At 37.7% G+C, this 22327-nt stretch overlaps 1 protein-coding gene and 1 long non-coding RNA gene across 3 annotated transcripts; both read right to left on the bottom strand.

Moving 5' to 3' along the window:
* Positions 1–11086: 11086 nt before the first annotated feature.
* LOC142179589 (uncharacterized) lies at positions 11087–13023 on the bottom strand. The gene is made up of 2 exons (XR_012708138.1): positions 12687–13023; positions 11087–11398 (listed from the first exon to the last, which is right to left on the bottom strand). It is a non-coding gene; the product is annotated as an uncharacterized LOC142179589 (long non-coding RNA).
* Positions 13024–19019: 5996 nt separating this feature from the next.
* On the bottom strand, positions 19020–21568 carry LOC107787177 (homeobox-leucine zipper protein HAT7). 2 transcript variants are annotated; one of them, XM_016608710.2, is made up of 3 exons: positions 21255–21568; positions 20419–20816; positions 19020–19558 (listed from the first exon to the last, which is right to left on the bottom strand). In XM_016608710.2, the coding sequence occupies exons 1-3, from the start codon at positions 21394–21396 to the stop codon at positions 19172–19174; spliced, it is 927 nt and encodes a 308-aa protein (XP_016464196.1). In that variant the 5' UTR covers positions 21397–21568; the 3' UTR covers positions 19020–19171. The 2 variants fall into 2 exon arrangements, with proteins under 2 accessions (XP_016464196.1, XP_016464197.1); XM_016608711.2 differs by lacking the exon at positions 21255–21568 and adding an exon at positions 20998–21204.
* Between the last annotated feature and the right edge of the window lie 759 nt (positions 21569–22327).

Here is a 22327-nt window from a genome sequence, read left to right as displayed (position 1 = left end):
AATAACACCCTTTAAAGCCAAGGGCCTTCGCCATCAAACGAAAGAAGGGGTTCGACCTCGCTCGAACATCGACGGGTCGTTATTTAGATGAGTTTGAAATAACACCCTTTAAGGCCAAGGGCCTTCGCCATCAAAGAAAAAGGAAAGGTTCGACCTCGCTCGAACGTCAACAGGCCGTTATTTCGATGAGTTTGAAATAACACCCTTTAAGGCCAAGGGCCTTCACCATCAAGGAAAAAGGAAAGGTTCGACCTCGCTTGAACGACAACAGGCCAATATTTCGATGAGTTCGAAATAACACCCTTTAAGGCGAAGGGCCTTCGCCATCAAACGAAAGAAGGGGTTTGACCTCGCTCGAACGTCGATTGGCTGTTATTTCGATAAGTTTAAAATAACACCCTTTAAGGCCAAGGGCCTTCGCCATTAAACGAAAGAAGGGGTTCGACCTCGCTCAAATGTCGACGGGCTGTTATTTCGATAAGTTTGAAATAACACCCTTTAAGGACAAGGGCCTTCGCTATCAAACGAAAGAAGGGGTTCGACCTCGCTCGAACATTGACGGGCCGTTATTTTGATGAGTTCGAAATAACACCCTTTAAGGCCAAGGGCCTTCGCTATCAAAGAAAAAGGAAAGGTTCGACCTCGCTCGAACGTCTATGGGCCGTTATTTCGATGAGTTCGAAATAACACCCTTTAAGGCCAAGGGCCTTCACTATCAAACGAAAGAAGGGGTTCGACCTCACTCAAATGTCGACATGCTGTTATTTCGATAAGTTCGAAATAACACCCTTTAAGGCCAAGGGCCTTCGCCATCAAACGAAAGAAGGGGTTCGACCTCGCTCGAACATCGATGGGTCATAATTTCGATGAGTTCGAAATAACACCCTTTAAGGCCAAGGGCCTTCGCCATCAAAGAAAAAGGAAAGGTTCGATCTCGCTCGAACGTCGATGGGCCATTATTTCGATAAGTTCGAAATAACACCCTTTAAGGCCAAGGGCCTTCGCCATCAAACGAAAGAAGGTGTTCGACCTCGCTCAAACATCGACGAGCCGTTATTTTGATGAGTTGAAACTAACACCCTTTAAGGCCAAGGACCTTCGCCATCAAAGAAAAAAAGGAAGGCTCGACCTCACTCGAACGACGATGGGCATTTATTTCGATAAGTTCGAAATAACTCCCTTTAAGGCCAAGGGCTTTCGCCAAAAAGGAAAAGAGTTTGACCACCACCGGAAGAAAAGAAAACCGGGACTCGTCGGGCGAGCCTCTATCTCGCTCCGAGGCCATGGACAGTTAGAATAAAAAGTGAAGTACAATGCAAGTAGCGAAGAAGGAAACTTTTATTTATGCAATGTCATAGTACGGGCTATCCTCGCTTACAAATGCCCCAGGCCAACCAATAAAAAAAAGGGAAAGAAGAAGAGAAAAAGAAGATAGAACAAACAAATGACAATCAACAAATAAAATAAAAATAAAAACAAAGGACATCACTCTTCATTTGGAATCATCACCGCCACTATCGTCACCATCTCCACGAGGCTCATCATTATTATCATCCGCACCCACATTGGCTTCGGGTGTCACCGCATCGTATCTACAGTTGATGCAAGCCTCGCGAGCCTTCGCTCGCGCTTCCTCGTAAGCAGCCTCGGCCATGGTGCCTGCCTCCCACTAACTCTTATAGATGTCCTGCTGGGCTTCAGCATAAACCCAGAGCTCATGCACTTGGCGAGGAACGGCAGTGGAGGACGACGCAACCTAGGCCTGTAGTCGTGCATTTCCTGCCTCCAAGGCCGCGACTCGATCTCCCAGAATCGACGCCTCCTGATCAATCATTCCAATGCGTTCCTCGAGCCTCGCCTCCCTAAGGGTAGTTATCGCTCTCTCCGACTCCTGTTCAGATTGGAGTACGCGAATGGTGTTCTCCAATGCCGCTGCCCTCGCCAAAGCCTCAGACCAAGCTCTCTTAATGTTCTCCAAACTGGCGACTTTGCTATCCATCGCGGTCAATTTTCTCATCCACTCTGTACTCATCGCCTCAACCTTGACCATGTTCTGGTCCATCTCTGACTACATTGACCTCAACCTACCCTGCAAATGCTTACACTCCGCCATGATCCCCTTGCTCAACTTGAGCTCCATGTCCTTGATGCGAAGCTGCTCCTCGAGTTCGCTCTTACTACGGATCGTTTGCATCAATTCCTAGTCCCTTTTTTCCAACTCCTCGCCGAGAGCCCGATTTCGGGGATCCATCCTCATCCGCTCATGCATCTCGCGACATCTGTCGCGGTAGCGATGGTACTTCTCCACCATCTTCAAGAAAATCCTTGCCCGGATGTTGGCCCTGCGAATGCTTTCTACCTCCACTATGTATGTTTGAAAATCATAAGGACGAGGTTAAACTAATACTTTCGAACAGGGGAAAAGGCCTATAGCTAAAACAAAATGCAACGTACCCTCAAGCCCATGACGGCCACCTCATCCCTCAACTCAACATCGGGGATATCCCGAAGGGACTCATTCTCAGCTTCTGAACATAAAAGGCTGAATTGTGGCACCAAATCCTCCCCCTCCGCCAAGAGGTTAACGCCGGAAGGGATGAGAAGAATACGAGCCGAGTCCCTCCGCGTGAACCACCGAATGAGTAAGGCCCTCCTCGAACATCCTAACATCATTAGGATCCAGGTCTGACTCGGACTCATACTCGTCAACCATCATGCCTTTTACCCTTTCTGCTGCCAAAGGAGGAGCACGGTCCGCTGCAGAAGAGGAGGGCACACCTGAAATCACAACAGTAGTGCCAAAGGTCTGGTTCTCTACCACGACAAGGCGTTGATCGCCAGTAATAGCAGGGACTTCTGGATGAGCCACGGCGGCAGCCGGAGTTTCCAAGCGCTGACCGCCGGTGCCAATTTCAACAATCTGCTTTGCCTCTATAGGAGACACCGCAACAACACCTTCTCCTGAACCCGTCAGGGAGAATCATTCAGGTGAATCACTGTCGGAGGCGCCATCTCAAACTCTACTCTCCGTCTCTTCAATGGCCCTTCCTCATCCCCAGTCGACGATGACTCGTTCGTAGGACGGACGACACTGGTCGAGACCTCATCCTGAGAAGCGGCCCTCACTGGAGTAACCAAGGCCGCAAATTCAACCGAAGCAGCCCTCGACGAAGGGCGTGCAGCAGGTACAACGACAAGACAAGCGGATGCGGCCGGCTGGCGAAAGGCTAGCTGAGGGGCCCTTGCTCTCCGTACCCTCCCTGACAACGAAGAACGATACATAAGAGGCTAAACAACAACAAAAAAAGGAGGGAAAAACAGTAGATAAGGACGCTATCTCACCTGTAAGAGGCCTGCGTCCAAACCTCTCATGGAAAGTCGACCAGGTACGAACTCCCACTGTATGGGGAAGAATGGCCTCCACCCATTCACGAACCCCTTCAACAAGCGGCGGGGGTAATCTCTCAGCTGCAGAAAAACAAAGCAATTTAGCATCCACGGAAAATGGTTGAACATTTCATTAATGAAAGACGCAAACTTACGGGCAAAGGTCCATCTCTCGGGGAATCCCCTCGGGTCTGCCACAATATGCTCTGTCCGCACATAAAAGTAATTTTCATAGAAACGACGATTGGTTCTATCGTTCATCTTCACCACTAGACCATTTGATCCCCGAGGACGTGCATGAATCATCGTACCTCGAATCAGTTGTGGAGCAAAAATGCTAAGCCTATGGCCCAAAGTGACCTCACGACTGACAAGTTCTGCATATTTGAGCAGCATGAGAAACAATTTTTTCAAATAAGGAGAAAGCTGAGCGGGGCACACCTCGTAGTAGCAGCAGAAATATACCACCAACATGGGGAAAGGAAGTGAGTACCCTACAATGAAGGGGTAGGCGTAGAACACACAATATCCGGGGCGGTCAAAGTGAATTCTGTCGTCCCCCTCTGCCGGCCGAATCTCGACGAAACTGGGGATTCCCCACCGTTCAATCAACTCTACAATTCCCCTTTCCCTCACAACGGATGCGACGTGTTCCAATTCCGCTCTACCGCCAAAACTGAAGTCGGTCGCGTCCCTCCCTAGGCAAGGTAGAATTTTATCTACCGAGGGAATCTCCTCATCCTCTACCGCATCCACTTCTCTGGTGGCCTGAACAGAGCTCTCTATTACCGGATCAGCGGCAGGAAGATTATCACGAGAAGAATCGCCGGCCATTTTTAGCAGAAAACTCTCCGAAAGAAGTGATACGAAGTAAAGATTAAAGGTTGCAGTGAGCAAGAAGATAAGCAAGAATTCAGGGTATCAGGAAAAGCGATATCTGAAGAACTCTTTCAAACGAATGATGAAGTGAATTACTCTAATGACAAGTTTCCCTATTTATAAGAGACATAAATCCCCCGAGCACGAAACCCAAGAGTCGCCATTTGAATTTGATAGGGCACGATACGTTTCAGTTTCCCAAGAACGTGTGTCATAATGGTGGCATCCACGAACTAACGCTTCATTGCCAACCGGCTTTCGATTTTGAAACCATCGGAACGGTCCACGAGTATCGAAACAACACCTTCACTCTGCCAAAAAGTCCACAAAACGCGACTAAGGAATAGAAAGTTGGGGGTCAGATTCCTCTCGACTACGCTGCAAACATGATCCGTCCGTCGAGCCTGACAAAGGATGGCCCCGACAGATGGAGGGACTAACTGTATTGGTCAAAATCTGACCACCACGACCAGGCTGCCCACGACCCCCATTTTCGCAATCGGGTAATGAAAGTCAATAAAGTCCACTTTATTTCTCCTCCACAATATCCGACAAATCGAAAAGAGCAACGCCTGGAATCAAGACCAGAACGCACCGCTGGCCCAAGCGCGTCAAGTCACGCTGAGGGTGAAGGGATTTCAATTATATATATATAGCCCAGGAAGGCTTTCAAGGGGGGAGGGGGGCTTCTCCAATTTTTTTCCCACAGAAGGAAAATAATATCAAAGCTCCATTCTTGTATTTTGTACAGAAAAAAGCAATTGTAATATTCTTTCCTCAGAGACTAAGGAAGAAGGCAATATTGAATCTTAATGAGATTGTCGATATTTTCGCCATCCCCTACACATTTATTATTATGAAATCTCTTGGTCTGGAATCAATTAAGTTTGACTACGATTTATCCCTTCATCTTTGATTGATTTGTCCAAAAAAAATCTAACATTTTTTGAGTCAAACAATAAGGAGGAGCTGATCACTTCTATAAAAGAAACTATTGTTCTTCATTCTTTATCATAAACTCGCGTCCACAAACTTGCTTTCTATTATATAGTGTTGGTTGTATTTCCAACTATTTGTAACATTTTGGAAGTTAGTATGCTAGAGTTGTCAATTCTGATGCTTCGAGTGAATCTTGTGTTTTGCATTTTTTAATTACCTATTTTGGATGTTTCGTTCATGTAAAATATACACACACCTATTCTTCTTTAGCTTTTGCATTTTCTTTCTCTTTTTGATTGGATTTACTTTGTTTATTTGATTTTTGCTTATGGTACTGGAATATAGGTCGATTGTTTCTTGCTAAGGTAAGACATTCAAGATGATAACTCAAAGTTTAATTACCAGATCAATAAAATAACTGCATTTTGTTTCTCATACGTGATACGTACAAATAAATTATGTTTACTGGTGTATAGATTGGTATTTAAGAACAAATCACCAATTAGGCTACTAAAAATTTGGATCATTCAAACGGCTTATGTAATGGTACAAAAATAATATACAGAGGTTTTGACAACAACGTTATACATGCAGAAATAATAATAAGCCAAAATGCTTCTGAACGTGTGTTTATTCCAAGAATTTAACTTTCGCTACCAGAAAATGAAGGAGATCATCAGAAAATAATTTTCAGTGCGTTTATGCTTTTCGATGACAATAAATAAAGCACGGGGTCAAAGAATACCCAATGTTGGATTATACTTGCCGCCATTGAACTTTCAAGTGGCCAACAACAAGATTTTTAATCATGACAGAGCAACCGAAGAGACGAAGAGGCATATATACCAAGAACATTGTCTACAAAAAGATATTAGGTACGATACAACAACATAACATGTTATTAACTCTTATAATATATATTACCTATAATTACAAATGTTATAAATATCACGACCTTAACTAATTATAGTGTTAACGTTTGTAGGTTCAGAAGATATTCACCATATCTGAATTCACCTATTACATCAATGTATTACATTCATTTTTATATTTCAATTTCATGTTGAATCCATTTGGACATTAAATACTATAACACAGAGTTCATTCACGTGATATATAATTCTTTTACAATAGACGCGGCTTACACATGTAACGCACGTACACTATAACTGATTCTAATTAAAAAATAGGAAGCATAAATAAAAATTCATGCACGCATATGATCTTGGATAGTCTAATTAGGATTAAAAAAGTTAAGGATATAAATTCCTTAGCTAGGTGAATGAAGTTCCTAAATAGTAGGGACTTCGCATATTTTCAAATAAGGAATATTTGAGTAACCAATAGTTTAGTTGATTTGAAATTTCTAAATATTAGAAAAATTATTAATTTAGAATTACAATTTTATCCAATGTGAAACCTATTCTAAAGGGGTAAAAAAAGTAAAGGATATTTCGATAGGGGCTTCGTACTTTTAATATAATATATAGATAATATTTAGTTAGACTACGAAATATCAAAAGTATTCTTTTAGATAAATAGTAGTAAGGGTTCTACATTTTTCTAAACGAGCAATCTCAACAAGTTATGTTATTAAAGGTAAAATAAAGTATTAAAATTAAATAGTTTTCAGAAAAGAAATAATATATGTAACATTTTTTCTTTGACAGGACTAACAAAAAAAGTATATCACATAAAATGGGATATAAAAAATATCCTATTTAACTCATGCATATTCGTTCGAGTTCTTGAAATTGAAAAGAGTTCGCAATGAATCTAAATCGTGAACTTCAGTTTTTAAAATTTGAGCTCAAATGTTGTACCACTACTGGCACTACATACTTAAAGGTTCTCAAGGAAAATACTGTACTGGAAGATGTTTTTCAAAACTAATCAGTCTCCTTTTTTTATTTGGCCAATAACGTCCTCGTGTTTTCTTCACTAGTAGAATACATGCATACACTTTTTGAGAGGATCTACGACTTAATTTTTTGCCAAACCAATTGAAGAAAAACAAAATTAAAGTCGTCTATATCTGCTTATCTTTTTTTAGCCAGAATTTTACTATTCTATAAGGACACTGACAGAGGTGTCAATGGTTTGGTTCGGTTGGTTATTTTATAAAATTTGTATTATACTAATTTTTCGGTTATTTTACTATATATAACTAAAATTAAACTTTTCGAAATCGACCCAATCATGTCGATTTCTCTTCGGTATCGGTACGGTTCGGTAAATTTTCGATAATTTTTTAAAATATCATGTAAAGATCACTAGTAGAAGTAGAATGCAATAACATACCTACTTTTACAGGACTTAGCAAAACTCACTAGATATTTTTATAGTTTAAAGGTGATGAATTAAGAAAATATAAAAGATGACTATAGGATAGATCCATCAACAATTCTACATCAGAGTAAAAGAAACTAAGCAAATATAAATCACACGAGTGGATATATTTACCAAGCTGGGATTCAAGAATAAAGTCTACAGAAGTTTAAATATTCAAAAAGATAAATCCAAATCATATGAAAGGAAACATATTCAATATAATGTAGTTTGCTACTCATAATCGCTATAATACTTTGTGTCTTGCCATTGAATATGCTGAAAATAATTTAGTTTCAATAGGAGTAGCATAATAGGTTTGGAAATTAGGATTTTGAGTTTAATTACTTGTTGGCTTGTAACTATAAATGTAACTGCCTGACGAGTCGTTTCGAGCTCTAGCGTTTCGTTCGGCGGTTTGAGGCCATGAGTAGCTTCACTTCAGGTATTATGACTTGTACGCATGGTCGGAATTGAATTTCGGGAAGATCAAGGTTTATTTGGAAAGAAAATTCTCATTTCGGAAGCTTTAAGTTGGAAGAATGGAGTAAGGTTAGTGTTTGAGTAAACGACCTCGGAATCGAGATTTGAGGGTTTCAACAGGTTCGTATGATCATTTTGGACTTGGGCATATGTCCGGATTGGCTTTTTGGATGACCCCGGAGCGTTTCGACGCCTATTGTGGAAGTTCGCAATTTTGGAAGAATTACATAAATTTGGGTTGAAGTGCATTTCAATGCTATCGATGTCCGTTTGGGATTCCGAGTCTAGGAATAGCTCCGTATGGTGATTCTGGTATTGGGAGCGCGTCCGGAAGTGGATTCGGAGGTATGTAGGTCATTTTGGAGTAATTTGGCGAAAGTTAGAAATTTGAAGGTTTTTGAGGAGTTCGATAGAAAGTGGACTTTTGATATCGGGGTCGGACTCTAATTTTGGAAGTTTGAATAGGTCCGTAATGTCGAATATAACTTGTGTGCAAAATTTGAGGTCAATCGGACGTGATTTGGCAGGTTTCGGCATCGAATGTTGAAGTTTGAAGTTCTAAAGTTCATTAAGCATGAATTGGGATGCGATTCATGATTTCAGTGTTGTTTGATGTAATTTATGGCCTCGAGCAGATCCGCGTGATGTTTTGGTACTGGTTGGTGTAATTGGATGGGAGCCCGGGGGCCTCGGGTGGATTCCGAGTGGTTAACAGATCGAATTTGGAATTTGAAAAAGAGTTGAGGCAGTTGATGTCTGGTGTACCCGCACTTGCGAGGTTTTGGCTGCAGGTGTGGAGGGCGCAAAAGCGACATTGGAGTCGCAGAAGCGGAGCAGGCCGGCCAGGCGAAGGACCGCAAGTGCGGAGAGTGGCCGCATCTGCACAAGCGCAGAAGAGGAAAGTACCTCGCAGGAGTAGAAAGATTTGTCAGAAGCGGAAGGTTTCTCGCACCTGCGAAGCCGCATGTACAGCTACTTGACCGCAGGTGTGAAGCTCGGGTTGGGAGGTGTGTTCTTTAAAAACGAAGGCTTGACTCATTTTCACTGTATTTCCTCCATGAGAGCCGGTATTGGAGCCCATTCTTCGTCATTAATGTCAAGGTAAGTGATTCCCACTTATTATAAGTTAAATACATGGTTTGTATAATGATTTAAATATGGAAATTAATATAAATTGTGGGAGTTTTGGTGGAAGACCTAGAATTTGGTATTTTGGATTTTCACCACGAAATTGGGCATGGAATTGAGAATAAACTATATATTTGAGTTCGTAAGGTTATGGGTAAAGTTTATCCTCAAAAAAATTCGAAATTTGGGCACGTGGGCCCGAAAGTGATTTTATCAACCCTTCAAGCGGAGTTGGGAATTTGCTTAAATCGAATTGTTGTGAGTATTAGAGTGTATCTTTATTGATTTGCATATTGTTTGACTAGTTTTGGAGCGTTGGGCATCAACTTGAATTGTTGGAAATGATTGGGGAGTCGACTATGGAACTTCGGAGCGATGTAAGTCTCATTTCTAACCTTGTAAGAGGGAATTAACCCCGTAGGTAAAATAAATTAATATGTGATTTTAATTATGGGGGCTAGTACGCACGAGGTGACGAGAGTCCGTACGTAGATACTAGCTATGCCAATGTCCGGGTAGTCTAGATTTACATCATGCCTTGTTGATATTACCGTTGATTTATGTTTATTGTTTGCCTTGAGAAGAAGCAAGATTGAGGTTGAGCAATAATTGTCTCGAAAGAATTGAATTTTGAAAAATTTAAGATTTAAAAGGTTTCATTTGAACTTCGTAATTTAGAAAAGAATTGAGGAATATTATTAATAGCTTAAGAAATCTATGTGTAACTGCGTCGCATGTATGTTTCGCGAGCGGGATAATTTCCTTAAAAAAACTTCAAGATGGATTTTCCTTATTTTGAAAAGAATCAAGAAATAGATATGATTTAAATGGTAAATTTATATTTGACCCCGCCGCAGGTATGATTCGCGAACGGGATAATTCCTTAAATTTATATTTGACCGCATCGCATGTATGATTCGCGAGCGGGGTAATAGATGCATCTATGGTTCGCACCGTTCGACCCTCGAAAGTGCACAATTTACATTTATGTTGGATCAGACCGAATGTCCTTGGTGGAATTTACATTTTACATTTATATTGGATTGGACCGAACGTTCTCGGTAGAATTCTTATGTGATAATAGATTTGGAAACCCTTTTTTATAAATTGTATAGATTCGTTGTTTGAAAGATCAAATGCTATAAAAGAAGGAAATGTTTGGGGTTCTTTAATATGATGAAGGAATTGTGCAGATATTTCTTGTTCTGAGTTTTATTTTTATCTCTATAAATCGTGCTTAATTAAATTTTATATTATCATATTGTTGGACCACTAATAAGTGTCGAAAATCTCTCGTCACTTCTTCTTCGAGGTTAGACTGGATACTTACCGGGTACGCGTTATTTTCGTGCTCATACTACATTTGCTGTACATTTTGTTGTATAGGCACATGTGTGTTCAGTGGCTTTGTGGGTGCAGTAGTGTGGCTGATACGGGAACTTAGGTGAGGTGTATTTTATGAGACGATCCACAGCCAGCAGAGTCTCTCTCAAAGTACTTGTATTTTCTTTTCTGTCCAAAATTACATTCCGACCAGTTATTGTATTGTATTTTAATTCCTAATAGACACTCATGCACTTGTGACACCGGATTCTGGGATGCTTTTGAGGTATTCCGCATTGAAATTAGGAAACATTATTCTTAATCTGTAAGGATCATCTTCTACTAGCTAAGTTGAAGCAAATTTATGATTTCTACAATATTAAAAAGAGAATTTAATTAACCATTTAGTGTTGGCTTGCCTGACAGTGGTTTCTGACGCCATCACTATCACGCCTCGAACCTAGGAGGTGTGGCTGGCACCCGATGCCGCACTGGCCTGAGCGAACCACTCTGTAACTCATGATCATTTGACCAAAACTTGAACATACATAGGTCGAGTTAGCTGAACTCATTTCACTTGTAACTATCATGGACCCATATGGCCACAACTCATAATGTATAACTGTAAGTGGGCAACATTGTATCAATAAACTATCGTTCTTAAAAACATGAATACATATGGGCCGGCAAGGCCTCTGACATATTGTACAAAATGAACGTTTGTCTACAAAGCCTCTAAGATTATTTGACATAAAATAGGACAGGGTAACGGCCTACCCATAAGTCTATAGTAAAACTCTGACACGATGAGTCATAGACTTGGCTGCACTTCGAATAAGTTGGAGTCTTACCAATCCTTCGCTGAATGTCAATCTCGTCTATTATGAGGGCTCGTCAAGCTGATTATCTATACCTGTAAGTCTGAATAGCTCTGTAAATCATGAAATATTTATAATGTCATGTATATGTGTATAAATAACATGTAATGCATAGGTCAGTACGTACATAACATCATCAAGCCTCTGGGGGCACCCCATTATATCATTTCAGCCACTGTGGGCATCGTATACCAGCTGATCAGGTGGTGGTGCGTATATAACGCCGTAACCTTTTCCCATATATATATATATATATATATGTATATAACGCTGTCTGAGTCATATTTCAGCCACTGTGGGCAACATCATCATCGCATACCAACTGATCAGGTGGTGGTGCATATATAACGCCGTAACCTTTTCTCATATCCCATATACATATATATACATATATACGCGTATATAACACCGTTTGAGTCGTATTTCAGCCACTGTAGGCAACATCATCATCGTATACCAGCAGATCAGGTGGTGGTGCGTATATAACGTCGTAACCTTTTCCCATATCCCATATATATGCGTATATAATGCCATTTGATCATGGGTCAATGCACATGTATAAATGGGTGAAATGCATGAAAAAAATACGTAATAATCTCAATATTCCTTCCAGATAAACTTTTTCAACTGCGTATTATTCTAAAATTCATGAATAGAAGATAATAATAATTTTCATAGGGAATCAAGAATATAGACACCCCTAATATTTCTATGAATAGAGTAATTATGAAAACTATGTGTGTGCTCGTTTCTTCGATATAATTTGGACCATGCCAAAAGAAAGAAGGAATGACCTTAACATATATACCTAAGCAAGACATGCTTCATCTCGTTTAAGCTCAAAAATAATGTGTTTGAAGTGTCCTTCAAATAGTGCTACGAATACTAGCTAGTTTAAGGAAAAACAAAAGATTCAATTAGTGCGCATATAAAATACGTTATGTCCCATGGCACATGAAGAATCGACTTGAAAAAAATATATAACAAAAACATCAATAATCCACTAACAATCCTTATTTATGTTTTCATGTCACTTATGTACTAAATGAGTGATATTCTTGGATAATTCTATTTACGATCTTTAACTCTTTCATCTAAAGAGGTATCAAGTATTTTACAAATATTTTACTTAATACCTTGTTTCTCCTACTCACAGAGTATAGTCATAAGTACGTGATATAAAACAGTGTTTCTAGTTGATACCACAAACCATAGCCAACACTAGACTAATTTTTCCATTTAAATGTTAGCAGAATTTTCTATAATAACTCATACAGATGTTAGCAAATATTTTGTGCAATTGTACAATTAAACACAGCTTAAATTACTACGAATACGTACCACAATAGTGACATCGTGCAAACAGGGGTAATAACCCATTCACCATATTTCTCATTTTCTTTAATTAATCATCAGCTCTTCACACTTAATCAGAATTCTTTGAATTTGAAACCCAGTCCTCATTACAGCTCCTCAGTCCCAAATCTCACGTAAAATCAAGCAGTGCATGCTACAAACACCTCATAAACACATGGAATTTACGTTCATTTGCCCTTTCTTTTTCTCTGTAAAGTGACATGTGAATTTGGGTATAAAAAGATTGAAATTTGAGTTTTTGGGAGTTGAAAATCCAGAGAGAATGGTTTTAGGTTTCGTGTTTTTAACGGCCAAAATCATTCCTTACGTGTAAAAAAATGACTTAAGATTTGTCCATGTGCCTACTAGTTGGCTTATCTAAAGGAAAGTCATTCAAGTGTTTCTCTATTTATTGCCACGTGGAGGGAGATTTTTAATCATTATCCAAATTTATTAGTTAATTAGATAATGTCTCGTTACCCGGTAATTAACTAATTACCCGTAAAATTAAGAATTTTCTTGGCTTACATAAAATACTACTATTAAAATATTAAAATCTTAATAATTTATGGTACCATATAAAATAAATACATACACTATTATTTCATTAAAGTATCCTTGTAAAAATACATATATTTTCTCAACTTATAATTTTTCTAATCTCATAAAAAGAGTACAAATTTTCGTACGCTTAATTCATAAAATGGTAAAAAGATAATCTTCTTTTCTTGTGGAAAAAAATAATTCATATCCTTATAATAAAGAAAATCTCATAAACTTTTTCATATTATGTGTATAATTTAAAGCATATTCGAAAGTAGTAATATTAATAACTATATAATCATATATTTCAAACTATTTTTTTTTCTTTCACTCAAAATACCATATCAAATATATATATAACGATGTCAATATTGTTAAATTTACGGGGTGTAACAATCACGACCTTTAATGGATATTGGGTCGTGACATTAATAATTTCAAGGCCCTAGAAAAAATTTAATGTTTTATTATTTTTAAACTTAATATATAAATATATTTTTCACATTGTAAATTTATTCGGTACGGTTCGGTATTTTTTCGGTTAATTTTCATAAAATAAAAAACCTACCCTAATTATCGATACGATTATAGATTCATATTAAAACCTACGGTTTTATTAAAAGAACCCTAAAAATCGGTTTGTTACGGTACAATTCGATCAGTTTATTCGATTTTTAAATATCCATCAACACCCCTAGGTACTGTGCATCAAATAGAATCAATTTTTACAATTTTTATAGAATTACTTAATTTTTATATTATATAAGACACTCGAATTATATTTGCCTTGTAAACTGTCTTTTCTTTCTTTCTGATTTGTATGACTTCTCATATTTTCAGCTGCTTTTTTTTTACTAGTCAAGCGTATGAAATAAAACTTAAGCAGCGTGACAAGAAGAGGCCTATCAGTAATTTAGGAAATCTCAACGAGATTATCTGTAATTTGCTCATACGGATATATTAAGTGGAGAGAACAACTTTCACATGTTACTATCAAAGTCTATCTCTTTCAAAATAGAAAATTGAAAGAATTAATTTAAATAATCATAAACACAATCACTTAAATTTAAAATAACCGGCAGATATATAACATATATATAACTTGCAGAATTTGTATATAATCGCATATAATTAGTATAATTATAATTTATGTACTAGAAAAAAAACAGTAAATTAAACTGTCTTTTTGTGCAAAGATCCTGTTTTCAATCAGCCTTGAATACCCTGCACACACATGAAACAACTAGTAGGCCCTCAACAGTCGTCATTGTATTAAGAAACCTATTGCTATGGGGGCCAGATTCACGTAGAGCATGGAAATGGGCCATCCTTTGGTTTATAGCATGTGCGCCTCTCTCCTTGCTTTCTGTCCATTCACAATCATCTACCCGAGACAGGTGGCTAAGTAGAAAATATCTAGTGGCGTGAGATAACTCTCTCCTGTGAACTCGGCTATTTATCGTGGCCGAAAGGAAACTCTTTTTAGTTGGGGGTGGAAGGGGCTGAACTCCATTCGTGATCCCATCCCTGGCTAGAATCTCTTAAGACTCGTACAAGCAAAGTTACACCTTAATTCTAAACTAGTTAAATTGATTAGGTACAAACTTTTTTATCTGAAAAATGAAAATAAGACTGGTCACTATATTTCCTTATGAATGTTACCGTTAGGGGCGGAGCTATCTATAGTGTTAATTATGGATCCACACGAGTCTAGTAAAATTGTTATTTGTGGCTTGAATTATTTCCTTGTATTTTTAGGAAACTCATAGTCCCTATAGGTTTAGGAAAACTCATTGTCCTAATAGATTTGGGAAAGGAAAATTTATAGTCCTTGTCAAATTGGGAAACCTTTCTCTTATAGGTTTGGGACCTTTTGGGATCTATATATAGGGGTTGTAGTTGGAGATTCTATATATTGTATTGTGTTTTTCTTCTCATTTATAGTGAAAAACTCTCTCTGCTTTTGCCCCGAGGATTAGGCTTAGCCGAACCTCGTTAAATCCTTGTGTTGATTTTCCTTCTCTATTTGCTTTGTGTGTGATTGTGTGCAAGTTAACTCACGATATTCCACAACAATTTGTATCAGAGCAAGGTTCGGGTTTCTACATATAATCTAGGGTTAAGATGTCTTCATCATCTTCAAGAAAGTACGAAGTAGAGAAATTTGACGGAGGTTCTAGTTTCAGTCTATGGAAGATTAGGATGAAGTCGTCCCTGGTATTACAAGGATTATGGAAAGCAATTGATTAGGATTTTCCTGAAGATATGAAAGAGACCAAGAAGGAAGACCTGAAGGAGAGGGCTTTGAGTGCGATCTTCATGAGCGTTACAGATAGCGTTCTTCAGGAAATTGCTAAAGAAACATCTGCAACAACGGCATGGAAGAAGCTGGAAGATCTGTATTTTAAGAAATCGCTGACAAACCGTCTCTACCTGAAAAAGAGGTTATACAATCTCCGTATGAATGAAGGTACACCTGTTAAAACTCACCTTGATGAGTTTAATTCAATTATAATGGATCTGAAGAATGTGAATATCAACATTGAGAGTGAGCAGGCCTTGATTGTGTTATATTCTTTACCACAGTCTTATGATACTTTTGCCGATACACTGCTATATGGGAAAGACAACATTTCACTAGAAGATGTTAGTAATGCACTAAAATCTAAAGAGTTGAAAAAGAACTTTCCAGACAGCAGAATTGAGGGTGAGGGTCTTGTGATTAGAGGAAGAACACAACAAAAGGACTTTACCAGGAAAAGGTCAACCGCAAGATCAAAGTCTAGAGCAAGGAAACAACACTGTTATGAGTGCGGGGAGCAAAGTCACTACAAGAGAGATTGTCCTAAGCTGAAGGAGAAAAGAGGGAAGCAAAAAATAGATAATTCGACAAATATTGTTGACGCTGGCAGTAATTCTGATGATAGTAATTATGTAGGGGAAGTTTGTGTTGTGAGTTCTAGTCATGGGCATAATTCTTGGGTTCTTGATTCTAGTGGTACTTTCCACATGTGTCCACACAAGAATTGGTTTGCAACCTACCAACAAATGAGTGGGACTGTCTATATGGGAGATGATAATCCATTAATAGTAGAGGGGGTTAGTAACATCAAATTAAGAAAGTTCGACGGAATTATCAGAAACATTGAGTATTGGCATGCTCCTCGGATAAAGAAAAAATTGATTTCTCTTTCGACTTTGGATGATCAAGGGTTTAAATTTCACTCCGAGAATGGAATACTTAAAGTGTGTAAAGGCTCCATAGTACTCATGAAGGGTAAACTACATTCTAAATTGTATCATCTTCAAGCCAGTATAGTTGAAGGGGAAGCTGTTGTAGCTTCTAGGAAAAGTGATCTGAATCAGTCTCAGTTGTGGCACTTGCGACTTGGCCATATGAGTGATAACGGATTGTCTTTGTTAAGTAAGCAGAATTTGCTGAATGGGTACAAAGTTTTGAATTTTTGTGAGCATTGTGTGTTTGGTAAACAGACAAGGGTAAAGTTCAGCAAGAAGGCCGAGTACAAGACCAGAGACAAGTTAGATTATATACACTCTGACTTGTGGGGTCCAAACAAAGTTCCCTCCAACAGTGGTGCCAGGTATTTTATGACTTTGATTGATGATTACTCAAGGATGGTGTGAGTGTATTTTCTGAAAATAAAAGATGAGTCATTTTCGACATTTGTTAAATGGAAAACGATGGTTGAGAGGCAGACGGAAAGAAAAGTTAAGCGTCTTCGAACTGACAATGGGTTGGAATTTTGCAATTCTGAGTTCGATAATTTCTGCAGTAGAGAGGGCATAGTGAGACACCGCACTTGTGTCGGAACACCACAACAAAATGGTATTGCAGAACGTATGAACAGAACGCTTTGTGATAAGGCACGAAGCATGCTTTCACACTCATGTGTTAGCAAATATTTTTGGGCTGAAGCAATCAATACAGCTTGTTCTTTGGTCAATAGATCTCCATCTACAGATATTGAGTTCAAAAATCTTTTTGAGGTATGGTCCGACTCGTCTGCTGATTATTCAATAAGGATATTTAGTTGTCCTGCTTATGCTCATGTGAGGGATGGAAAACTTGAGCCGAGGGCAAAGAAGTGCATATTTCTAGTGTATACAACTGGAGTGAAAGGTTATAGATTGTTGTGCACAGATCAAAAGACTCCAGGGCTAATTATCAGTAGGGATGTAACATTCAATGAATCTGCCTTACTAGACAGTTAGAAGGAGAAGGCAATAGCAAAAACAGATCGTGGTGTCAGTGACCGCATAGAGCTAGAAATTGAATCTCCACTAGCTCAGCCCAGTAGTTCTAAAGTAGAGGAAGTGGAAGAGGTGCAAAATATTGATCAAGATGATAATGTTAATGCACCTACGCGACAACCACCATATAGCATTACCACATGCAGAGAGAAGAGAGTGATCAACCGACCGCAAAGGTTTGCAAACGTAGTTGATGGGAATCTTCTTGGATATACGAATCTAGTGGGATTTGCTTTGGCAGTTGCAGAGACCGTTGATGCATTTGAGTGTTATAGCTACTCAAAAGCTATTCAGAGTACAAAACTAAATCGACGGATTAGTGATATGGCTAAAGAGATTGAGTCTCTTAACAAGTTTAGGCGTTGCCTAGACTTGGTTGATGTGTGCGGCAATGGATAGAGCCCTTGCAAGGGTTGAGGCCAAGGTAGAGAGACATTGTTCATGTTGATGAAGAGAATTCAAGCCAAAGGGAAGAATTGTTATTTGTGATTTGAATTATTTCCTTGTATTTTCAGGAAACCATAGTCCCTATAGGTTAAGGAAAACCCATTGTCCTAATAAATTTGAGAAAGGAAAACATATAGTCCTTGTCAAATTGGGAAACTTTTCTCTTATAGGTTTGGGACCTTTTGGGATCTATATATAGGGGTTGTAGTTGGAGATTCTATAGATTGTATTGTGCTTTTTTTTCCATTCATAGTGAAAAACTCTCTCTGCTTTTGCCCCGAGGATTAGGCTTAGTCGAACCTCGCTAAATCCTTGCGTTGATTTTTCTTCTCTATTTGCTTTGTGTGTAATTGTGTGCTAGTTAACTCACGATATTCCGCAACAAAAATCATATAAATTGATATCTACATTCTTTGCAATATATCTGCCTATTCATCGCTTGTATATTATTATCATCCTCAACTATAGTATATGCAACTTGAGCAACCGACATCAAAGAGAAGCTTCTTAAAAATGAACTTCACACAAATATACAATATCGCTGTTCAAAAGACAAAAGATTCTAACTATCATAATGTGTAATTTAAAAATCAATCTAAGTGACAAAAACTAATGCAGGTAGAGAATCTTCTCCTCCCATGCACCCCATGATCACCGCACTCCATCCTTTTCTTTTCAGAGTAATAGTATATTATTACTAATACTATAGATTATCCAATGCCAGAGAAGGGAGACCCCACCTAATATTGCATGGAACATGACTCTCTTTTAATTTATTATCGACACACAACATATATTATTATAAGCTCCTCTCCCAAGTGGTCCAACCTAATTGCAAAAACATAAGTAAAATTCTTTCTCGTCCTTACAGGTATTTATACAAATCAATAAAATACTACTAAGTATCTTCGCAAATATAGCTATCACTTATAAACTGTAAATAATCTATATTCTCACTTTAATGCATGCGAGTAAGTTTTTACCAAAGCATATATCTATCGAAAGAATGGAAGTACTCCACATATGCACTTATAAAATCAAAAAAAAAAAGACACAAAAAAGAAACATCACTTTGCGATTTCTCACATGGTCACTATCAAGTGCTTGGTAATAATTCTTACATGATTAGCTATACACCAAATTAAGGAATTAAACTATTGACAATAAGAACAAAAAGGACAAAAACCGTTGAATGATATTAAAGAAAATTAATTGAACTGTTGCTGCTCTGGCCATGGCCAAAAATTTGTCTGATCATCAACGGGAGTAGCAAACATATTGCAGAATCCTTGATCATCTGGGACCGTTGGATCAATCTTGTGACACTGGAGATCTGATCTTGATGAGCTCTGATGAAAGAGCTGGGCCAAAGGGATTGGGCTGGATTCTGGGAAAACATTATTCTTGTTGTTATTGGAGTAAAATGGGCTGTCACCTGATGATGTCCTTGTAGTTGTGGTGGTTCCAATATTTACGTCTATACTGTTGTTCTCTTCACTTCCATTGCTCCAAGATCCCTCGTTTTCTTTGTTCAGATTAATCATTGGTGCGCCTCCGCCGCCTGATTCTCTGTTCCTCAGAGTTAATGCCTGGAGCTGCCACCAGAATAATATATAATGGATGACAACAAATGAATAAATTAAACAAACTTTAGTCATTAGAGAACTGTGCATAAAAGAAGTAGGAGTATATATTTTTACGCATAATAGTGACATCTAGTTTTAGTAACTAAGTTCTAAATTTTATTTTTTACCTATTTAGTGAATTTTTTTAATACAAATATAAAGTTATATTAAAGTTATTGGGTTCGACCAAACTCGTATATCGGCTTCTAGCTCCCCCCATTCCGGGCTTAAATTCTTTGTTTAGACCTATGGAACAATCATATATAGCCCTTTGTTGACTTAATTCAATGAGTGGACCCAAAATGACTTATCAAACTAATAGTACGTAAATCAAAATAAAAAATCAGCTAGTCATAATGAAACTCAAACTCAAACATACAAAATAAAACTTGGAGGTTGAGAATTATGTAAACTTAAAAGAAGTTAAGCTATAATAATTGAAGTCAATTTTTTTCAAAAAACAAATTAAAAAATGGACGGATATACCGGGTCTGTTAGGCGGATTGAATTATGATACATTATTTGATTCATCCATTTTGGCCCAAGCAAACTTTGAAAGGATTGAATTATGATCCAACTTGTCCATTTTCTTGGGAAATTATCTAACTGTGTGTTCATGTGAGTGGGGTTATGTTGATATACATACAGACCTTTCTATAACAACATCCTTATATAATGACACTTTACTATAAAAGCCAAGTTTTTCCGGAACCAAATTTCATGTTCTGTTATAATATATGTTTTCTATAACAACAATTTGTTATAACATCCAAAAATATCTGAAACAAACAAGACCGTTATAGAAAGGTTTGACTGTAATTGGAAATTACCTCAGAATGAAGATTCTTATTTTGAGTCTTGAGTGCATCATTATCAAACTTAAGTACATCATATTGTCTCTTCAAGATCTCATAATCTCTTTCCAATTGTTTAGTCTTCCACCTTGCTCTTCTATTCTGAAACCAGATTGCAATCTGTCTAGGCTGCAACCCCAATGCTCTAGCTAACTGAACTTTCCTCTCAGGTTCAAGCTTGTTAGCCACTTCAAAACTTCTCTCCAGTGCTTTCACTTGTTCCAAATTAAGTCTCCTCTTCTTTTCCCCTAGCAATTGTGAAGATCCATCATCATCAGACATTTCACTATCATCCACTCTCAAATCCTGATGATTATCGCACCTCTCCACACCCGAAAACGACATCGATCTCCTCATTAACATGGATGATATACCTGCATCCATCATTTTTTACATGGAACATAATTATATATGTGCAAAACTACTTAAATTTCAACCGATATATTAAATTCTGAAATCATATAGACTATTAAAAGTCGAACCTATCAATTAGTTTAAATCTTGATCGACACATATAAGAAATTACAAGTAGGGAGAGAGTAAAAAATTACGTACCATTGAAGTCTTGATGAGGAATATTACAAGGAGAGGGAAAAACTTTAGGGGAAGTGGAAGGAATGTGATTAATTATCTTGGATTAGGGCATCCATCATTTTTAACACGGAACATAATTATATAAGAGCAAAACTACTTAAATTTCAACAGATATATTAAATTGTGAAATCATATAGACTATTAAAAGTCGAACCTATCAAGTTTAAATCTTGATCAGACACGTAAGAAATTACAAATAGGGAGAGTAAAATACGTACCATTGAAGTCTTGATGAGGAATATTACAAGGAGAAGGAAAAACTTTAGGGGAGGTGGAAGGAATGTGATTATCTTGAAAATTGATGGAAATTTCAGGAGTAGAAGGAACAAAGGCCATGATCCCTGTAGTACCAGAAAGCATATTAAAGTTAGCTAAAAATATCTCATATAAGATTTTATTTCCAATAGTAAGCTACTGTATATATGGCATGCGTGTCAACTATTGACGGTGTGAAGTCAGAGGTTTAATTTTTGAAGTGGGAACATGGAATGGGGGACATTAACATGGGGTAGGAAGATGGCAAGACTGGAATCCAGCGAAGTGTATAGTTAAGAATTAAGAGGCATATAACGTGAGGTGTTATTTATTTATTTATTTTATTAGTCTTCCAAATATTCTTCTTACCTGCAATGTGATGTTGTTCTAATGCTCTTAGACCTTTTCGTATTTTCGTATTTAATATCCTATATTTCATATTTCATATCTCTTATATATTGTTATTATTTTTATTACGCATTTTTATGGTACTAATATATCATCTCCTATTGTTTTTTGAGCCGAGGGTCTCCTGGAAACAGCCTCCCTACCCTTCGGGGTAGGGGTAAGGTCTGCGTACATATTACCCTCCCCAGACCTCACTTGTGAGATTATACTGGGTCGTTGTTGTTGTTTTTGTTGTTGTATGACATGAAATCCATTATAACGTCCATTCTTGGATTAGTTTTCGCGAATTTATCCATTTTTACTTATCTGATACTGTATAAAATTTACACTATTTATCATTTAATATGTGAACTTACTCTCAATTTTAACTGGCTAGGCTTTCTACTATAAGTCAACCGTTACACAAGATATCATACTTTGAACAACATTATGAGTTATAGGTTTATGTCTACTAATTAATTTTTTAAGAAGAATTGACCCAAACATATAGCAGTTCACATAATCACTTAAACTAAAAATATCTAGTGGATAATATAGTATATGTATGATCAATGTGCAGTATGTATGTATGTATGTATATGTATGTATGTATATGTGTATATATATACACCGGTTATAAAAAGAAAAC

The sequence above is a fragment of the Nicotiana tabacum genome, chromosome 3 (genome assembly GCF_000715075.1).
Source record: "Nicotiana tabacum cultivar K326 chromosome 3, ASM71507v2, whole genome shotgun sequence".
In the NCBI taxonomy this organism is placed as follows: domain Eukaryota; kingdom Viridiplantae; phylum Streptophyta; class Magnoliopsida; order Solanales; family Solanaceae; genus Nicotiana; species Nicotiana tabacum.
Note: the sequence above shows the minus strand (reverse complement) of the source record. Positions and strands in the feature narration are given on the sequence as shown.